General features: G+C 33.9%; 3 protein-coding genes across 3 annotated transcripts in view; 1 reads left to right on the forward strand and 2 right to left on the reverse strand.

Annotated features, from left to right (window-relative positions):
* egg (SET domain bifurcated histone lysine methyltransferase eggless) overlaps window positions 1-11,455 on the reverse strand; it is a 41,576-nt gene extending 30,121 nt beyond the window's left edge. Inside the window, exons 1-5 of the mRNA XM_073092597.1 lie at window positions 11,006-11,455; window positions 9,562-9,833; window positions 4,803-4,938; window positions 4,087-4,283; window positions 53-207 (exon numbers count right to left, since the gene is read on the reverse strand). Coding sequence (XP_072948698.1) covers window positions 53-207; window positions 4,087-4,283; window positions 4,803-4,938; window positions 9,562-9,833; window positions 11,006-11,324 — 1,079 coding nt within the window. The 5' untranslated portion in view covers window positions 11,325-11,455. The remainder of the gene's footprint in view (window positions 1-52; window positions 208-4,086; window positions 4,284-4,802; window positions 4,939-9,561; window positions 9,834-11,005) is intronic.
* LOC140756812 (uncharacterized) lies at window positions 11,381-13,690 on the reverse strand. Its single transcript, XM_073092347.1, has 2 exons — window positions 11,451-13,690; window positions 11,381-11,407 (listed from the first exon to the last, which is right to left on the reverse strand). The coding sequence occupies exons 1-2, from the start codon at window positions 13,443-13,445 to the stop codon at window positions 11,381-11,383; spliced, it is 2,022 nt and encodes a 673-aa protein (XP_072948448.1). The 5' UTR covers window positions 13,446-13,690.
* Window positions 13,691-14,193: 503 nt separating this feature from the next.
* LOC140756982 (uncharacterized) lies at window positions 14,194-19,201 on the forward strand. The gene is made up of 6 exons (XM_073092528.1): window positions 14,194-14,705; window positions 15,284-15,365; window positions 16,213-16,352; window positions 17,025-17,137; window positions 18,216-18,290; window positions 18,641-19,201. Exons 1-5 carry the CDS (start codon window positions 14,579-14,581, stop codon window positions 18,273-18,275), a joined length of 522 nt encoding a protein of 173 aa, XP_072948629.1. The 5' UTR covers window positions 14,194-14,578; the 3' UTR covers window positions 18,276-18,290; window positions 18,641-19,201.
* The last annotated feature ends 1,674 nt before the right edge of the window (window positions 19,202-20,875 follow it).

The following is a 20,875-nucleotide window of genomic DNA, read 5'->3' on the forward strand; positions in this document are numbered from 1 at the left end:
GTATGTATGAATCAATGTGATGTGACTGTAACAATAAATACATTAGACGTACTTAGCCCCAGCCTCTCCAAGCTTCTCCTTGACAATCACATCTTCCTCCTCCTCCCCGTCAGACTCAGAGTCAGATATCTCCACCAGGTCATGACCGTACGTGTTCATATTCAACTCGAGCAGCGGGGTCAGGTTTCTGATACCTTCCATAAGATCCTGTAGTGATAGGATTAGAATTAAAAAGAGACTATAATATTAAGTATACTTGGTACCTGGAAGGTGGTGGAACCATTTTTGGTTCGACGCCGGCGGTACCAGCGCCACACCTTTTCTGGCTAATAACAGCAGTGTTAAACGCTGCTGTGTTCTGGTTTGAAGGGTGTGGTAAGGGAGACATACTTTTCCGAAGCGTTCCAGCTTGATACCTCAGGGGTAGCAGCGCTTCTGTGGTCAACCTCAGGTAAGAATATCTAATCCTATCTGGGGTTGATTACAGATGTCCATGGGCGCAGTAGCCACTTACCATCATGTGGACTGCATGCTAGTCTACTAAACGTATATCACACTAAACGTATATAAACGTCACAAAGAAATATTAATTAGGCTTCTAGTTTTATCTACAACGAAATTAGAGGGTGGTCGGAAACGACCGGAACTGCTTCGAGAAAGGTGGACACACCCTTTTTTGCTCGACTTGGCGGTGACACTGCCGTGCCACCACATAAGGTGAATTAGTAACTTTTTTGGTACAACATATAAATAAATAACATTATTCACACATTAAAGAAATAAAATTTGAACTATTACATTATGAAAATTAAAAATGAAAAAGTGAGGAAACAACAAATATTCTTGTTCAAAATGTCCTAATTTAAAGTGCTACTATACACAAAAACAGCTACAATGGTGCGCCAGTTGTCATTTACAAGAGTAATGAACCAAATATAGTTTTCAATGATGAGATAAAACTAATAAAAAATTACAATACATTTTGACGTCATTTCTATATCTTTCTCGTTCGTTCACTAATATGTGTAAACGAGAAACATATATAAAAACCATCATTTTGTTTTACAATCCTTATCAAAATAAGAGGTACATAATTATACATATTATGTCTGTATACTTATAACTATAATATTTACATTTTATCAATTTATTCTAAACATTTTGATCAGCACTCAGATCTTTGACCTCTTTTTAACATTATTTAAAAAGGTGATAATAATACAATTGATATCTTCTGAACTTTTACACATTTTATTTTCCTATAATCTTCAATTTCTTGCGGCAACTTGCAATTTCTCCAACAGCACTCCATCCAACAGGCGTATGTAGAAGCGTATATTTTTTCACTCATCTTCTCGTATTTTTCTTACATTTTGTCCCAAATCTCAGTAGCAAATATTATATACTTAAACTAAAAACTACAGTAAGTTTGAGGTACGCATATTTTTTAACTTTTAAAAACATGTTTATCAATCATTGCTATTATAATGCCATCTGTTTTCCATATTCAGTTGGATACGCAAGCAATATATATTATTGGTTATCGCCATGGTGGGAAAGTCTGCAGCGTCGTAACGGCCACCCGGCAGCCGATTTTGTATGCCGGAGTAAGGCCGATTGACCATCGCCACCGTCACCGAACCGTCACCGAGAACGAGATTATTTCAGGCCGATTTTAATATGACGTGACGGCGATAGTTTGTCCACCTTGAACGATATCGGCGGTTTATTTTGTTTCAGCTGTCACGCGTATGACGGCAGTATATGACTAGTTCCAACGTGTTTTATATTATCGGCTCGTCAAAATCTCCTTGCCAATCTAGTGGTCACGCCAATCTACTCGAAATATCGGCGGCCGGGATGACGGTACTCGGGTGACGGACGTGCGGTGGACAGGTGGCTATAGTAAATGTATGTACCGCTACTTCGGCGCCGTCATCTCGTTCTCGATGACGGCTCGGTAACGGTGGCGGTGGACAAACGGAATTACTCATGACCCCAGAGAAATGGCGCCGATCGCTGCGACGGAGAATGTGCTTTCCTAACATGGTTTTGTTTTTCGCTCTATGGCACTGTTCGTACTATTTTTTAATTTAAACACAAGAGTGTGCACTCGCGTCAGCTTTAACCTATGTTCTTTACCTGATTACTTAAATTTCATAATCGAATCCTTAAAGATCAGAATCATAAACAGCAGCAAGTCTTGTGTTTTTTCATTAGCGCCATATACGTATCTTTGTTTTAGTGTGATTGAAAGGTGGCTTGAAATGACCATTTAAATTTACCTACCTACTGATAGCCTAAAATATAATAATAAATTAAACGATCTCAAAATTTAATTATTCAATCATACTATTATTAATATCTGGAAAACTAATTCAATTCAATATTTTCGAGTTATCAGCCCATAATTGTCCCACTGCTAGGCACGGGTCTTCTCCCAGAATAAAAAGATATAGATAAAAGTCTACTGCGCCTGCCAAATGCGTATCAATAGACTTATTCATATATACAGTAGCAACTCGAATAACCGGACTATTTGTCGTACGGCATCCGGATAATCGAAAATCCGGATAATTGAGTTTATGAAGAAAAACTATTTACCTGACTGAGGAAACTAATTTTTATTTTGAACGTAAGTATGTAAGTCTCATTGTTGACAAGCCCAGACCACTTCACGAATTTTAACATATGAGGTGGATTCATCAAAATTGCGAGAGTAACATAGGCTATATTTTTAAGCAACAGAGTTTTTGGTTTTATAGTAATTCTCGAATCTTGCAAAATGGTTTAGTGTCCCAGCAGAAATATTGGTACATCGACGAACTGCGATTTGGCTGCTTTCCAGAATCAGAAGCACCTATCAAAACTAAATACTTCACCTGATGCTAAAAGCAGCTGGTCTGTAAAGTTCTTCACGTTTGGAAGTCCGGATATTCGCGAATCCGGACTATAGAGTGAATACTGTATTTCTATTTATATTTTACTAGTTCTTTATAATGTGTAAATAAGAGACTTGTACAAGCCATTTTAGAATTCAATCGTTATTGGACTAAATTATATTTATCCATTTTATTAAAACATGAAATAATAAAAATCAAGGAAAAACACATATGCTTTCAACATTTTATTTAACAAATGCCCTTTATTTACAATAAAATTAGGAATAAAATGTACATAAATTATTTTAATAACTATATATTTACATTTTCATAACTCTATACTTAAAATTACCTGTATTGCCTTGCTTAAAATATACAAAAAATAACATTTAAAGTAGATAAATGCAGTATATTTCATAATTTTCCTTAATATGAAAAATTATAATAACCCCACGTGCACACATGTAAAAAAATTAGTAACATTAACAAACATTTATATTTTAAGAGTAATGGAAAATAATTTAGTAATCCTATCCAGAAGTATACTAAATAATTTTATAAAATTAATAATATAATCAATACATATTTGTACTTATAATTATTAACAATAAGTTAATTTTAAAGTTTGTAGCATGCAAGTTACCCAATTAAATTTAAATTCCCCTTTTCCACATTTATTTGCGTTACAAGCTTTGAAAATCATTTATTGTGACAGAATTTAAAATATAATTTCTCACATAACATAAAAGTACCTTCGTATGACGACATCTTATATATAAAAGTCACGGAAGTGATTATTTTCATCATTTACATTACATGATTTTTTACCTTTTCAAATGACTACTGGCGCTACATTGTTTTTTTACTTTTTGTGTCTATTAGTGTGTTCATAAAATTAATATTGAAACTACAATACTAGCACTACTTATTTACAATAATATACAACTAGCAAACAAGTATTCATTCCACCTGTGGCTACTGACAATGGACATTTGTAATCAACCCCAGATAAGATCCCTATCGATGGTTTTTCACAGGACTAAGTAGATCTTGGATAAATATCTCCCTTACTCCTTTACCCTTCAAATTGGCCAACACAGGAGCTCTAAACACTGCTATTACCCAATAACGTATGACAGTGGTACCTGCAAACCCAACCCACAGTCTCCAACCCCTAACAAACCACCCCATTCCGAGCCCCTACCTCCTGCCTATCCCGCACACGTTGCAAGCATTCCTCGCACACCAGCGCCCGTCTCCGTCCGCCATCATAGAACTCCAACGTCGCAGCATCAGCCAGGAAGTAGGAACCAGCTGGATGCTCGCACAACGGGTTCACACACTTGATGTCCCGGAGGACGGGTTGAGGTGCTGTTTCTGTTGCTGTAGTGTCGCTGGGGGCTAGAAGGTAATGTGAATTAAAATCATTTTTTGAGGAGGATTTTGTGTTTTTTATGTTTGATTGTGCAGATGTGGCTCATCTTAAAGTCTTAAACACTTAGTAAAAACATTGCCTAAATAAATCCCTCCCTCCCCTCCCTCTATAAATAAAGTCATGTTCTGAGACTTTACAGCTTGAAAAGGGCTAGGATTATCCTAGAATAATATAGCCCCTTTTGACTTCCTACACAAAGATCTATATTAAGTAGATTATTTAGGGGTTAACATGTAATTTTCCCCTCTTTACATAGATGTGTTTTACACTGATCATCAATCCATTACTCCCATTTCCTATTTTCTTCCCACATAATTAACAATGAAAAACTGTATTGCACTCATCAAATACAAGTTAATAGACTTCAGAACAACATGGAATTGTTCTTCAATAGTACCATGGACGAAGTAAAAAAATAGAGCCCTACTATACAAGTCCACTTCAGCGCAAACAAACTAACACACAAAACATTAAAAATAAATTACCATCGCTTGCAGTTGGTGTTGTATCATCATCGGAGTCTATATTAAACACTTCATGACTCTTAGGTTCCTCAGATGTTACTGCAGTGTCTTTGAGATCATCTGGTACCGCTTCAGTCCCTTCTTCTGAGGCTTTAGGCTAAAAAAAAATCTAGATGGTAAAGTGGAGACTAAGATTCTACTGAAAAATAGTCTCCATAAGCTGCCCTGAAGAATGTTTTAAATAATATTTTGTACTAAAATAAAAACAAAGTAATTAATTTTTTACATAGAAACATGGTTAAGTAATTTCTAAGATTTCTAATTGGTATGATTTTGGACTTATAAAATATTATATTAATACACTTTTAACATATTATAATTATTGTTTAATAAAAAACTGTTAGCTTTAGCACTATGACATATAATTTTTTTATTGATTAAATAAATATTATGATTAGAGTTCTTCCTCCTCATCATCATCCAAATATAGTAGATTCCACAGCTGGATAAAGGCCAATTTACAGAATACTTGTCATTTAATTCATCATCATCATCAACCCATTACTGTCCCACTGCTGGGCACGGGTCTCCTCTCAGAATGAGAAGGATTAGGCCATAGTCCACCGCGCTGGCCAAGTGCATATTGGTAGACTTCACATACCTTTGAGATTTTTTTTTTTATAAATCTCTCAGGTATGCAGGAGGAAACCTCACGATGTTTTAGCAAGTGATAATCAATTTCTAATACGCACATAACTTTGAAAAATCAGAGGATGGGATTTGAACCTCGGACCCCTCGATCGAGAGGTCGAGTTTCTTAACCACTAGGCTATCACTGCACCATCATTTAATTATATTTAGTTATTTAACCATTTAGATAACTATAAGAAATTTCTTATTATTTCTTCATAAATGCCATAATATACTATGTAGGTGCCACTTTTGAGTATGGCTCTTTTTTAACACACTTTTATTAGCTTGGGTTGGGCTTTTCGAAAACTGATAAGTGGAGCACCCCACGCTTTTTTCTTAATTATACTATTTAATAATAATAATAGCCCTTTATTTCCGAATTTTACATTTTTTTCGTAATACATTACTTATTATACTATTTTCACAAAATGTCTCTCAACTCGGTGTGCCTTTCGGCATAGGCCTCCTCCAACTACTTCCATTGCTGTCTATCTTTAGCTACTCTTAGCCAGAGGGGACCCAAGGTTAATTTTAGGTCGTCCTCCCATTTCCTTGTTTTTCGACCACTTGTCCTAAATCCGTCCCGTGGGTACCAGACTGTCACTTGCTTGCACCACTTCTCTATTCTGCAACGGAGCATGTGCCCTTTCCATCGCCACTTCATACTATTTACTGTTCCTTAATTGATTCCTAGATTGAAAATTATTTTCAACTTTTTAGTTGAGTTTATCATAAAAGCGTGTTTTTTAGTTTTTTGAACTATATTTATTCAGAATATGGATCAGGCAGTCCCCCTTAGTGCACCTCAAACATTGTACATGTCGGCGATATCCCACTACCGCACTTTATTAATAAACTGAACGAAACGACTTTAATATGAGAATGACTTATATTCACTTTTATTTACAATTCGGGTAGAGTAACGGCTTACACGACTGATTAAATGCGAATGAATCACGCTCTACCAGCGCGTGGACTTAAATACTACTCGAGTGACAAACAGCGTAAGAACTACCCTCTCACATCACTTGTTTTGTTATAACAAGTGACGTGATTCACAATAAATTTAATTATTAATAAAATAACATTATATTTAAAATATTGTTTTAAAAATACGAGAATAAATATTTAATATTATTATAATTCATATAATTTATTTGGTATGACTAACAAAGTGTGTTGAAGTACTACCGGAAGTCGTCAATATTTTAATCTAAATATTAATTCCACATTGACAATCAAAATTAACATGATAAACATTAATATTATATATTATAAAATGTCTCGCCGCCCATATACACTTATATGAAGAATTCTATGAATCTTTATAATTAGATTATGTGGCATATTGCATGTCAACCACAATTTTCCTTAATCATTAAAACAAGTGACCAATTTAAATACGCACATTATTTTCAAAGGTGCTTTGCCTGGGATCGGAACCTGGATCTCTGGTCCAAGACATAAATTCATTGCACAAGACATTTTGAAGCAGTGGTATGCTTCAAAAATCCAAAGTAATAACATGCCTCAGTGATTTGATTTGTATTTCAATTAATGATTCCATATTTCATGATACTCTCCATTGCTTCATGACATTTTTTGTCACAAAGCACACAATTTTACAAATCCACTTTATTTTGCAATAAAATTGGGGTAATCTTTTGTAACGGTAGAAAAAATATGAATTGCCTACATGTTCACCAATGTCATCCATATTTTTACCAATTCCATCCACAACTCCATTCACAGTATCACCTATATCTACAATATGAGCAATTTGATCCACAATATCACTCTTTTCTGTTTTTGAATCCAAATTATTTGAATCTATACTTATAACCACATCAAGTAATGATTTATTTCCACACATATCTGTTTTAAAAACATCTTTAGTTTTAACAGACTTCTTTCTCTGTAAACCAAGTTTCTTCCTGAGTTTGTAATCCCGAGACCTCTCTGCAACAGTTTTTTTAATCGTGATCGGAGCTCCTTCTAACTGTAGCTTGGTTAACAGTTCCAATTTTTTTCGTCTACGATCATTTTTGCAATTCTCTGCAATCGTTTTCACAATTAATAAAACTAAAATAAAAACATTGCATTAGAAACTTAAAAGTTCATGAACAAAAATCAATAATGTGTCTGTAATTCTATTAATAATTTATTTTAATCAATTGATTCAATAACAGCAATGGCTATGAAACTCTAAATATATAGATAACTTAAGATATGAATAATATATTTACATAAAAAACAAAATTAAATGTACATTTAAAGAATCTAATACTAATCAGCAAATAAGTAATGAAATGACACAAAATTAATTCTAATTTTAAATTAAGAATCCGTAAACATTCAAATTCGTATCCTTCTAATTACGAACAATATATTCACATCAATTTACATTTAATAACAAAAAACAATACTTACGCAGATTTAACCTCAAATCTTATAAACACTTATCGACATTTATGTACACAACGTATATAATTAACAAATAAGTAAAAAAACAAAGGTATAAATAAGACATCCAAGTAGTTATAGACGAAACCTAAATACTTTTGTATACAAACATATATGTATATATATTTAATTTATTTAAACATGTATGTATATTAGACTTGAGTAGCTCGCGAGTGAGTGATATAAAAGATATATATCTTCACCAAAGAGCTAATCACTCATCAACTCCGACGAATTTGAATTATATCTTTATATCCGCGTCACATGGTTGAGTTCATAGGTCCATACGATTCCGGATATAAGATCTTCTTCAACTCAACAGTTCTATACTCGCTCGCGAGTGAGTTATGAGTCAAATGAGCGACTGACTGAGAGAGTCTGATTCGAGTCAAATGCATTACGTCTTAAACACTAATTAAAATCTTTTTTCTTTGCTAAGAATATGAAAATAAGGATATACAAATAGTGTTGGATGTGAAATTTATATATAATTTCTTGCCAGTTTTGTATTAATTATAGGAATCAAAAATGTTGTCAAAACATTTTGATCTGATTCTCTGATATACTGATATAAAATGTCGCTTATATCTTTACAGAGCTACTGAGCTAAAGTGAGTTACTGAGCTAAAAGAGTGATATATATCACTGAGTTGAAAAGATATATCTCTCTCTTTTCACTTCAGTGATATATAATGCGCACCTCTAATGTATAGTATATTTGTATTTTATATACAAACAATAACAAGTCAAATCGGCTTCCAAATTCAAAACAATTTTGACATTCAAATGTCAATTTTGATGTTTCAGTGTTGCTATATGTCTTCTATTATAAAAATGTCCATAATATTTTTAATCGAATTTTTTTTTCGCACACCAAGTTAGATCTCCCACAAATTTATTTTAATTTTCCAATGAACGCTTTTTTAGGCACGCACGTAAATAGTACTAACGCATCGAAAGTTTCCTAATCTTTGTAGTTATCGAAAAATATCGAATATTATTATAGATTAAAATTTCAGTGTTCTCTAACGCGCAAATAAATACATACACACAAACTGCAACAAACACATATTATATAATTAATAAAAATAAACTAAATAACTTACCTTTATCATATTAAAAAATGTATACCGCAGCTGTTTGTCGACACAAGAAATTGCTTAATCTATTAATTATTTTATTGTTTCGATTTAACCAAAAAATATTGTCGTATTATTATTATTAGTTTATTACAAAATATATGAATTCACTCATACCTTTTTACCACTTTGATGATTTTAAACATATTATTATTAAGAATATAATAAAGGTATTAGATTAAAAAAAACTATTTTCGATGCACACAAAACATTACCCAGAAATGTAATTAAATTGATGTGGGTATTTAAAATTATCAAATGCTTATAAAAAAAAATGCAACATTTAGATACCGAAATAGTCCGTCGATCGCACCAAACAATGATGAATATGTAAAGACCAGGCTTAAATAAAGACAGATACATAATCATAATACGAATGTAGTGGCAAATACCGAACACACCCAAATAGGTTATTTAAATCCTCATATTCGCGTTTTCGTCTCTACTCGGCGATTATATTGTATTAGAAACAAAACATCACTTACCTCGGTGTCCGTTACCACCTCATCTGTTTGTACATCCTTAACGCTGCTCATTACGGCGTCAAATGCTTTATCTGCCATCTCGGCTGCGTCCATTTCCTTCTCTCCGGTTTCATCACTCAGCTCGGAACTTTCTATGTTTATCTCCTGTGTGTCTCTTTCTTCTGTTACTTGAGTGTTGTCGTTGCTATCTTCATGTAGGTGTTTGGTACCATCGGCTTCTGTATGTGCGTTTGATTCGTCTGAATGCTCCGCTGTCATTAAGTTACTGCTTTCTACAACATAAACATTGACAAATTAAATAGAGAAGGTGGTAGAAGCCTTTGTGGTTCGACTCCGGCATCACGGCCACACCTATTTCTACCTTATACCACCTATTAATACCTAAACAACAGTGTAGTGCTGCTGTGTTCTGGTTTAAAGGATGCGGTACGAGAGACAGGGAGACATATTTTTCTGAGACATTCAGCTTAGTGCTCAGGGGTAGCGGCGCATCTGTGGCTGACCTCAGATAGGACTCTACTCCTATCTGGGTTTGATTACAAACATCCATGGGCGGTATTTGCAATTAACCATAAGATGAACTGCATGTACCTTTCTCTCCGTAGTTCAAAGTGTTTTTTTTTAATGATAATTTATTTAATAGAAAATCTCTTTCCTTTAAGAAAGTCGTTAAAAATAGTGAGCTGTTTGTGATAAAACATAAGTTTTCTTAACACTAAAATATAGATATCTTTGGCCAATAGGGATCCCACAACTATATGATGCAATATTGATTACACAAGACTCTATTTTGTGTTAGATACTTAAGCATTATAAATGTTCTTATTATTTTATAATTGGACAAACAATTACATATATTACGTAACCCAAAAAAACCATGGATATTCATGTACATACATAAGAGGTTATAATTCTTTGGGGTATTCAAAACAAGGAGTGCATTTTACAATGTATGTACAATAGAACGTCGATTATCCAAATTCGCGATTATCCGGACTACCGAGACAACCAATTCATACCCTGGAAACAGGTCTCAAGTGATTTCAAAACAAACAGAGAGTAATAATGTTAGTTTACTACTAATTATTGTTTTTAATAAACATAACATTATATACTACATATGCACAAAACCGGCTATTCTTCATACATTCAACTATCTGGATTTTCGACTATCCAAATGCTTAATGACAAATTAACAGGTAATCAAGGTTCTACTGTAGGAAGAAATTAATTTATTACAAACTCATAAAAAAAATAACAAAATGATACAACATGACACAACATATGTGATATTGTGTCATATCATACTTAAAAAATATTTTTTACTGAAAACTTGCTTAATTTGCAATATCTACTAGCCAACTTATGATGTTGATTTTAATTGCATATTTCCTAACACCCCAAAAGAAGTTTAGCATCAAAAATGAATATTTAATCAACTTACCATCATGATAAAAGTCCTCATCATCATCATCATCCTCCTGATCATCGTCATCAGCCCTCAATCTCGTGGACTCAGCCAGTAGGTCCATGCTATCATGATGTTCTGGTACATCGGAAGACACTCTGCGCTCCAACTCCTTAGACGTTGATGGCTGTGGCTCAATACACTCCACATCTTTCTGAACAGAATCTGGTGTGTCTGTCTCTTTCTGTTCTAAGGGAATAATAGCTGCATCCTTGTCTACGACAGACGGTATTTCTAAACCTTCAGCTTGTACTGATGTTATCTCTGCACTTTGTATAACGTCATCTCTGTCCATATCCTGAACAGTTTCAGTTTTATTTTCAACTAATGTTATTTCCGCATCTGAAACGTCTACTGTAGTTGACTCTTTGGATACTTCTAAAACTTGAATATTTTTAGTAGAATCCGGTTCTAATTCAACTTGTTCCTGTTTATCATTTTTCTCAATACTTGATTCTTCCATACCTTGTTTATCTGTAGATACAGGTGGTACATTTTCAGCATCAGGTACTAATATGACAGGATCTTCATCATCACTGTCTTGTATCACTGATATTTCTGACTCGTCGACTGATGCTTGAGGTTGCATCTCCATTTCGACACTATCATCATCTAACACTAGCGATATTGATTGGTCCTCATCCTCAATAACAGATATTTCTGATAACTCATCAGCTTTGAGTACACTGACCACTGGTGTTGGTTCAACAATTTCTGTGCTTTCTTCAATAGTTTTAACGGCTAGAGCTATTTCGTCTTCCTCCTTTAGTTTAGCTTCTTTTTCAGTTGTTTCACTACTTTCAGGTTCTACATCAGGTGAAGAATCAATATTATCTGAATCAGAAACTGTTATTTTATCTTTATTTTGTACTTTTCTTTTTTTCGTTAGTTCTATATCTTTTTTAGTACCTTTATCTTTATCTGATTGTAGAATATGTGTTACATTTACAATCTCAACATCATCCGTTTCGTCTTCCATTAAATTTTCTGATGTTACTTTTTCTGGTACATCATCTAATGATATCACATCTTCTGTTACCTTCTTTATTTCCTGAACATCTACATCCATTGCTTCAGCCTCATTTTGAGCATCTATTAGCTGCATTTCCTCCTCAATATTATTAATAAGAGTGGAGACTTTCATATCAATCTCTCTCTTTCTTTCTTCAGCTGTTTTCGGTACAATTCTTACAACTTTCTCATCACTTTTCGGTGCATTTGTCACCATTTTTGAAGCCTTTGTCAAACCTATCTTTTCAGGTTCAGGGGGAGGCGAATCTAAGAGTTCCTGCTCTTCGATGCTAGACATTGTATCTGCTAATGCCTGAACTTCATTTTGGATGGCTTCTATTAAATTTGATTTGTCAGTAGGTGCATTTACTGTATCAGGCTGACCTGAATCTGGTTGACCTTGTTCTTCATTAGATTCTTCATCAGACGATATATTCACTTCCTTCTGTCCACTTTCAGTATTATCCACTTCATCTGGTATTTCTAACTTACAGGCATCAGAATCATCTATAGCAGATATTGTTTCAGCGATTTCAGCATTGACTTTCGAGAGTAAGTCTGTTAAATCGTTAGTCTCATCTGGATTTGAATCCTTATCGGATGACATCTCTAAGTTAATTAAATCCTGTTCTTCCTCCAGTAACTCTTGCATAGGTATTTCTAGCATTAGATCTGGTTTCTTTAACCCATGGTCCTTGTTCTCAATAGAGTTTCCGGATGAGTGGGTCTCTTCATCCGGTTCATCAGAATTAAAATCCTGTTCCATGTCTAGCAATTCCTGTGTTGGTATGTCTAGCATAACGTCTGGTTTAGTTACGGCATGTTCTGTGTTGATATTTATAGACATGTCGGTATCGTTTAGGGATGTCATAGAGTCATTAATGTTAGAAATAACTTCGGAGTTACCATCACTAGTCAAAATCTTACTTGGTTCTACGATTTGTATATCTTTGTCAATTTCATCAATGTTGGAACTTTTGGTATCGTCTGGGGATTTCTGGCTATCATCAGGAGATTCTTTGGTCTCTTCCGGAGATTTTTTGGTTTCTTCCTGAGATTTTTCCAGAAGGTCCTCTGAGTTATCGTCATCATCCCACAGGAGTTTAATCTCATCTTCCAGAGTATCGTTACTGCACTCTTCAGCCATTTCAACCATAGCCTTCTCCTCTTGTTCTGCTAAATCTTTCTCAACATCTGCAGCTATTTCGGGATTTTGTTCTGGTACATTAACCTCCGTCAAAGTATGGTCTTCAGGTACAGTTGTCTTAGAATGACCAGGTTTGTCAATTTCTAAAGTTATACTTTCTGTTACAACACTAGGTTTTACAAATTCGTCAGCACTTTTGCTCTCATTACTCTCGTCACTAGCTGCAGATATGTCCCCTTCGCCTTCTTTAGAACTCATCTTAATAATAAACTAATATAATATAATAGTAAATACCTTTAGACACTTAGCGGGTACGCAATATATTATGCGATTCAAATGAACACATAAACACTACACTTTTATATACGACACTTACACAACGAGAAAGGTATAATATTAAATCACCAATTCACATTTTTTATAGTAAGACCAATATTTGTAATAATTCGCAAAATATTAGTTTACAAAGAACGATTCAATAAATCGGCATTTTAATTGACAACTGTGACAGTTTAGTTCTATTGTGTTTTTCATTCTTTGCGATAGATACTTGGCTTTTTAACCATATTGCCAATAAGTGTTATAACTGTTATAAGATTTCAAAAAATAATTTGTAAAGTACGTTTACTGTTATATATATCATACGAATAAAAATTATACTATAAATTTATTTATCATTTAACAACATTGTGTCTTATTATCGTTATCTTCCGACTTATCCGGCATTTCCATATCTTTATAATCAATGCAAAATTTTATAAATAAAGACTGTTTATAGCACTTGTATAAGCTCGAATAGTACGTTAAAGTTATTCTTAATTATAAGTTACTGAGATACAGTGGATTTATTATTCAATGATACCTGTACGAAATCAATCCGGCCCTTTTTGCGGCATGTGGACGGTACGAAATAACGTACCGTTTTTGATTGAATAGTCAGCTTTATTTACCGTATGAACTTTTAATGATTTGACAATTTAACATTGACACGAGCAGACTTGAGTACTTGACAGTTCGTTTGATTTGACTCGAGTTTGTCACGGGTCTACAAAAATCAGCAGAAATAATTTTAATTTTTTCTTTATTTCGCATTCTCATTATAAAAAATTATAAACCGATGTACTCAATACTAACATTCCGCTAAACAATTACATTTGTATAACAACTCCGTTCCCACGTACACCTAAACATTGTATTGCATTTTTAGCGTATAAAAACTTAATTATCAAGCATATTAATAATTCCAGCTCTTAATAGCACAAATTTTAATGAATTAAATCATAGGTAGTGTAAAAAAGAAGATAAATACATAAACTAAGTACTTGGATCGTAATTATTTTGTATTGTTTATTTTGCGCCGCTAATTTTCCAAGATTTGCACAAAATTCACAATGAATAGCGTACCGAATATTCTATCTTCCCGTATGATGGTCGGAGCAGCGATAGTGGGGATCGTTGGGGCCGCCGGAATGTTTATTTATGAGCAAGTGTATGCAGAAAAACGAAGAGCGATGCTGGGTGAGTGAATTCTTTAAGAAATTGCCAGGAACATGTGCTTCTAAGGTATACTTTGGTAGAACTCTCTGTGGTCGACTCCTGCGACACCACCGCTACACCAATTTTTGCATTATAACAGCAGTGTTAAGTGCTGCTGTGTTCTGGTTTGAAGCATGCAGTAAGAGAGGCGTTCCAATTTATTCCTATGGAGTAATAACAATCCATGCCCGATCACAGGTAGGACTCCAATCTTATCTGAGGTTAATTACAAATCTGTGGGTGGTAGAAGCCACTAGATGTTTTTTAAAATAAATGAGTAGCAGATGAGCAAGCAGTCCCCTTAATGGTAAGTGGCTATTGGCACAAGTAATAAACCCATAGAAGATTAGACTTACCTGCAGTCGGCCACAGATACCGCTACCACTGAAGACAAATCTGGAATGCTTTGGAAATTAATGTCTTCCTAACCACATCCTTCAACAGAACACAGCAGCGCTTAACACTGCTGTCATTAGAGGTGGCGGTGGAGCCGATGGAGTTGAACCACAAAGGGCTCTAGCTCCTTCAAATAAATGAATTTATGAATGTTTTTATTCCAGTGAGTGAAGTTGCGAGACTGGACAAGCAGGTATCAGCGATGAGAGCAGATTTGGAGGCACTCCGAGAACTGCAGAAAGAAACGTATGATATTTATTAATACTAGTTTTCATCTTGTGATTCATCTTATATATAAAATTCTCGTGTCACAATGTTAGTTATCGTACTCCTCCCAAACGGCTCTACCGATGTTCACCAAATTTTATATGCATATTCAGTAGGTCTGTGAATCGGCAACTATCTACTTTTGATACCCCTAAGTGATAAGGGTTGTTCACCCTTAACATTTTTTTATTTATATGGCAACAATGTTTGCCGGGTCAGCTAGTTATCATTATACAAAATTGAATACAAAATAAATAACTTTATTCTATTGCATCATAGCAATATTTTGGTTTTGTAGCACTTTCTCGTTTGACATTTTGAGCATCATTGATAAAAGGAAAGTTTCTAAAACAAAAGAGAAATAAAATAATGTACTATTTTGTCTTACCTATTTATGGGCTTGAACACAAAACTGCGATGCGACGCGATGCGAATTCGCAACGCAGAAAATTGCGATGCGAATTGCTGCGATGCGATATCGTGCGGCGTAGCGTCTCTCAGGGTGACGAACAACAACAACCACTGTGCGATGCGAATCATTTCGCAAGTTCTTGCGATGCGTCGAGGGAGCTCGCAGATTTTTGCGATGCGACGTCGCATCGCAGTTTTGTGTACGAACCCTATATGCAATGAGTATTTATTTAAAATTGAAATTCAACCATAATTGTAACTTTGCCATTGTGTAATTTTATTATTTTTTTTTTATTTTATTGATAACACTTAAGCTTCGGCAACTATTGTTCTGTTTTTTGAAGATTCATACATATACTAGTTTGAATTTTTATAATTCTCATATTTAATGTAAATGTTCTTCTATATTTTATAGACAAATGCGTCGAGCGAAGCAGAAGGCTAGAGTCCGCCGTGAGGCTCCGAAGGCAGCGCCTTCTGGCGACGCCGTAGACGCGCCCGAACAGAGCTATGCTTCAGATTCGGAGTATTTCACTGATTATCAATCTGTCTTGGGTGAGTATATGTTAGATTGGTTTATATAACGCATCAAATGGAATATATAGACTTTTCGTTACATGAGACATTTTGCTGATTAACTAATTTTAAATACGACAAGATAATTTACAGATTACAGATAAATATTAGGTAATTAAATGTTCTTACAATAGAACATAGCATTTATTCGGTTTGCACGGACGTTCTTGCCACGGACTTGCAAGATGTGGAATGAACTCCCTTCTGAGGTATTCCCAGAGCGCTATGACATGGGGTTCTTTAAAAAAGGTGTAAAAAGAGCTCTCCTCCAAAGCTGGCGATGCATTGGCTACTCCTCTGGTGTTGCAAATGTCCATAGGCGATGGTGACTACTTCCCTTCAGGTAGCCCGTCTGCCTCATCGTTTAGTTATAATTATTAAAAAAAAATATATATAATAATTTTTGAAAAACTATATTTTTAAAGCAAACTAACTTCTATAGTTTTAATGATACTTCTTTCTATAATTTGACAGTGACAATTTTTTTTTTTAAATGATTGTAATAATAAATGAGGTAATATCATTCAAAGAATTACATTGGCCTGTAGGCATTTCTCTTCGTAGTACTTTATAGCACTTTCACTTTTGAAATATTGATCATCTTAGCCCACTGATTCGTCAATATGATAAGTGTATGGTTATGCTCTTAAGGTACGGACGGTGAGATGGATAGTGAGGAGTTCTACGACGTGCCTACGGATGATGAGGACGACACGCTCAGAGAAAGTCTCCGGAATGGACATGCGGGGGATTCCTTAGAGGAGGTAAGAGCTCGGAGGGAGAGGATTATCTATTTCTTTTGTTATGATGGTAAGTGCCTACTGTCGCCCATGGACATCCGTAAACGTCGGCGACAGATATGCCGCTACCCCTGAGGACTGGAACGCTTTGCAGAAGTATGTTTTCCTAACTACTGTTTTCCTAGCCAAACAACAACATTCAAAAAACGAACAATTCAACACCTTCTATCAATAAATTGGCATTATTCTCTACCTGTATCACTCTCATTTAATTTTTTATTGTACTTTGTTTGCTATTAAATTTATATCTTACGTATGTAGCAATTAGTAAGCAAAATCTGTAAATGCTGCGCACGCCTATAATTGGTATGCACACGTGTCTAGTACCAATAGTGTAATACTTATAGAAAGAATTGACTGTACTGCTGTTATCATGAAAATAAATAAATAAAGTCCTAACTACACCCTTTGAAACAGTACACTTAACACTGCTGTTATTTGGCATAGGTGTGGTAAGTGGCCATTGTGGTTCTGTAATCAACACTAGGAAGAACATACTATATAATAATTGTTGCAAACAAGTAACTTTGTCTGAACACCGTCACGAAAATAATGAATTCTGATGATCTCGATTAGAACAATGGGACAAAATTACTAAAATTGTGTATCGTGTTCTTGTATTGTGTAATTGTGGCATTGGTTCTTGGTAATTGTTTAAAATTTGGAATTAAACGGGTCGTTCAAAGTGGGTTAAAATCGACTTTAAAAATTCACATACATTCAAAAATTCACATACATAGATACAGGCTACTAAAAGCGCGGTAAAAACTGTTCCTATCCATACATTTGTAAACAAACTGCATAAATAGATTTATTAATAACTTGTACTATTATTTAAGGTTAAAATGGTTTTTTGGCGGCGGGATATCTCCCTGTGTTAGGTGATCATGCCCGGGAAGCGGGCGTGCTCCGACAGTCTCAGTTCGGAACTTGTATATATGCAAGATGTTTAGAAAACTTCGATAGCGTGATTCAGCAACGCCATCTCTTGACGAGTAGCGGAAAGTCGCTACAGTTTAATAATTAATGCTTTTTGTTACAGGATCACATTGAGAAAGATAAGCCAGATATAACCAAATCATCCCTACAGAATAGTACATAGCTGTTCATTTAAATGGTAATTATTATATTCATATTTTCATGAAACATGTACTTTTCATGTAATATAGAAGGAGCAGACGAGCATGCAGTCCACCTGATGGTAAGTGCCTACTGCCGCCCATGGACATCTGTAATCGAGCTCAGATAAGATTACAATCCTACCTTCCTGAGATAGGCCACAGATGCGCCGCTACCCCTGAGGACTAAGCTGGAACGCCTCGGGAAAGTTTGTCTCCCTTACCACACCCTTCAAACCAGAACACAGCAGTGCTTAACACTGCTGTTATTAGGCAGACATAGGTGGTATTTTAATCAATCATAATTATTTATGTTTTAACTATTTTTAATGCACTTTTTTGTTTTCAGGTACTATGGTTTAGCTTAGTCTATGGTTAGTTATATGGGAAGGCATAGACAATTTCGAATTGTATTATAGGAGTATGGGGCTCATTCTATGTAGATCTTGTATAATCAAATATATTCCATAATAAAGTTTTATATGACATAGTATTTAATAATATAATGTAGTTATTTCGCCGCATTTAATATTTTGCGCACATTTATATGAATCAATGCTACACATAGTGGCTATGGGTGTTACACAGACTATAAAAACACCCAGGCTCACATTACATAGATACTTAAATTCGTTGTTTTTCTGCTTGACCGGGAGTTGAACCTAAGACGTATGTGACCAATAGTATTTTGACTTGAATTGTGTTATATGACATTTCTAATTATTATGTTTGCAATATTGTTATTACGTTAATTAAATTGAAAGTTGTGATAATATCTACACAAATTTTAATATACTTAAATTACAATTTCTTCATAATTTTGAAATTGTGGGTTTTTTGTTAATGTTGTAATAATTATTAAATATATTTTCCATTTGGAGAATTGTTCATCATTTTTCAATATTCTTCTTCAATATTGTATGACTAATAATAATTGTTTAGACATTCGCAATAATATTTTTTTACTGTATACGAAATGTTCTATATATTAAACAATCTTATTATACTTTATAATATGTGTTAATAAGCCGGTTGAGAATTTCAAACATTTATAAGTCACAGGCTCTTAACATCGCTAATGAAAGGCTAATAACACCATCATAATATAAAATAATAAAAATCAATATCAGTTTAAAAAAAAGAGGCTAATATTTATATTCAGTTTATAAACAAATAACTATATTTATTATTTGGGGATAGGAGTTGATTTTTTATTTTAATCCATCCGAGGGAGAGGGAAGGCGACAGACATGCCCGGTATTAATAATTGATCTATTCAATGTTTTGTCAAAGATTAACAATTGACTATTTCTTCATACTATATAGACATTTGTATTGTAATCATTGATTAAAGCAGTGAAAGCCTAGTGGTAAAAACTCGGCCTCTCGATCGAGGGACCCGAGATTCAAATCCCAGGCCCTTCTGACTTTTCAAAGTCATGTGCGTAATAGAAATTAATTATCACTTGCTAAAAGGAAGGAAAATATCTGCATACCTCGAGAGATTTATTAAAAAACATCTCAAAGGTATATGAAGTCTACCAATACGCACTTGTCCAGCGCGGTGGACTATGGTCTAATCCTTCTCATTCTGAGAGGAGACACATGACCAGCAGTGGGACAGTAATGAGTTAATTACGAAGTAGACATTGTCAAATCTCATTCATAGGTGAGAATTGGATAGATTGATTATTAATATGGGCGATAAACGATTCCAACTTACTGTGTCCCGTGGTAACAATTTTCATATCGTTTATATATTTAAATTGTGTAATGTGTAACTTTGGTGCTACAGTACATGTTTTAACAATATTTTTTACAACAATAAACATTTTTCTTTGTATTTTCTTGAATTTGTTAAAGTTGTATTGCTTCATTGTTGTATTTTAAATTATTAAATATTTCTTCAATATCATGTCAATAATATCTGGTATAGCAAATTGTTTATGTAGTCAAATATATATCATTATTGTTATATTATTATGTCGAAATGTGTAAGGTACACTGATTAAGTAACGAACTAGACTCCTAGGCATTAATGTTTTCATATAAATCTGTGAACCCAAATAAGTATATGTCGATGGTAGGAGTCTATTATAATATTTTAATGTATATCTAGATTTGGATATGTATGTGGATAGGAATTATTTTATTGAAAACACTTTGTACTACTCTACGCAAACCCATGACCAGAACTACTTTAATTTACTACAAATAAAAGATATAAATAAAATTAAATTTATGTTTATTAAATGCATATTACGAAATTGTTTAAATAGAAACATTAAAGAATATATTTTTCAAAAATCATTCCACATTTAGGTATACTAATTATTTAATTCCAATTTTTATTGGAACGCCAATAAACAATAATAATTTATTGTTACTTATAAAATGAATATAATTATTGTGTCTATCCTCGACTCAAATTATATTTTATTTCTTTAATAAAAAAAATTATAATTAGCACAAATATTAAATAAATGCATAACGTGAAAATTGACTTCCAAAGATGATTTTTGTTTTTTTTTTTTAAATGAGGCTTTGCAATGTTAGGTTCAAAATCTTTGTATTTAGACGTTTT

This window comes from Epargyreus clarus, unplaced genomic scaffold, assembly GCF_041222505.1.
Source record: "Epargyreus clarus isolate Ecla_fem2 unplaced genomic scaffold, WU_Ecla_fem_2.2 ptg000036l, whole genome shotgun sequence".
Lineage (NCBI taxonomy): Eukaryota > Metazoa > Arthropoda > Insecta > Lepidoptera > Hesperiidae > Epargyreus > Epargyreus clarus.

Excerpts from the sequence above, each read along its gene's own strand:
- LOC140756812 (XM_073092347.1), bottom strand. The coding sequence starts at position 13,445 with ATGAGTTCTAAAGAAGGCGAAGGGGACATATCTGCAGCTAGTGACGAG. Across the intron at positions 11,408-11,450 it reads AAAATGATAAACAGGAACAA|AAGTATCCAAAGAGTCAACT; the intron begins GTTGAATTAGAA and ends TTCAAGTTTTAG.
- LOC140756982 (XM_073092528.1), top strand. The coding sequence starts at position 14,579 with ATGAATAGCGTACCGAATATTCTATCTTCCCGTATGATGGTCGGAGCA. Across the intron at positions 16,353-17,024 it reads TGATTATCAATCTGTCTTGG|GTACGGACGGTGAGATGGAT; the intron begins GTGAGTATATGT and ends TATGCTCTTAAG. Across the intron at positions 17,138-18,215 it reads CGGGGGATTCCTTAGAGGAG|GATCACATTGAGAAAGATAA; the intron begins GTAAGAGCTCGG and ends TTTTTGTTACAG.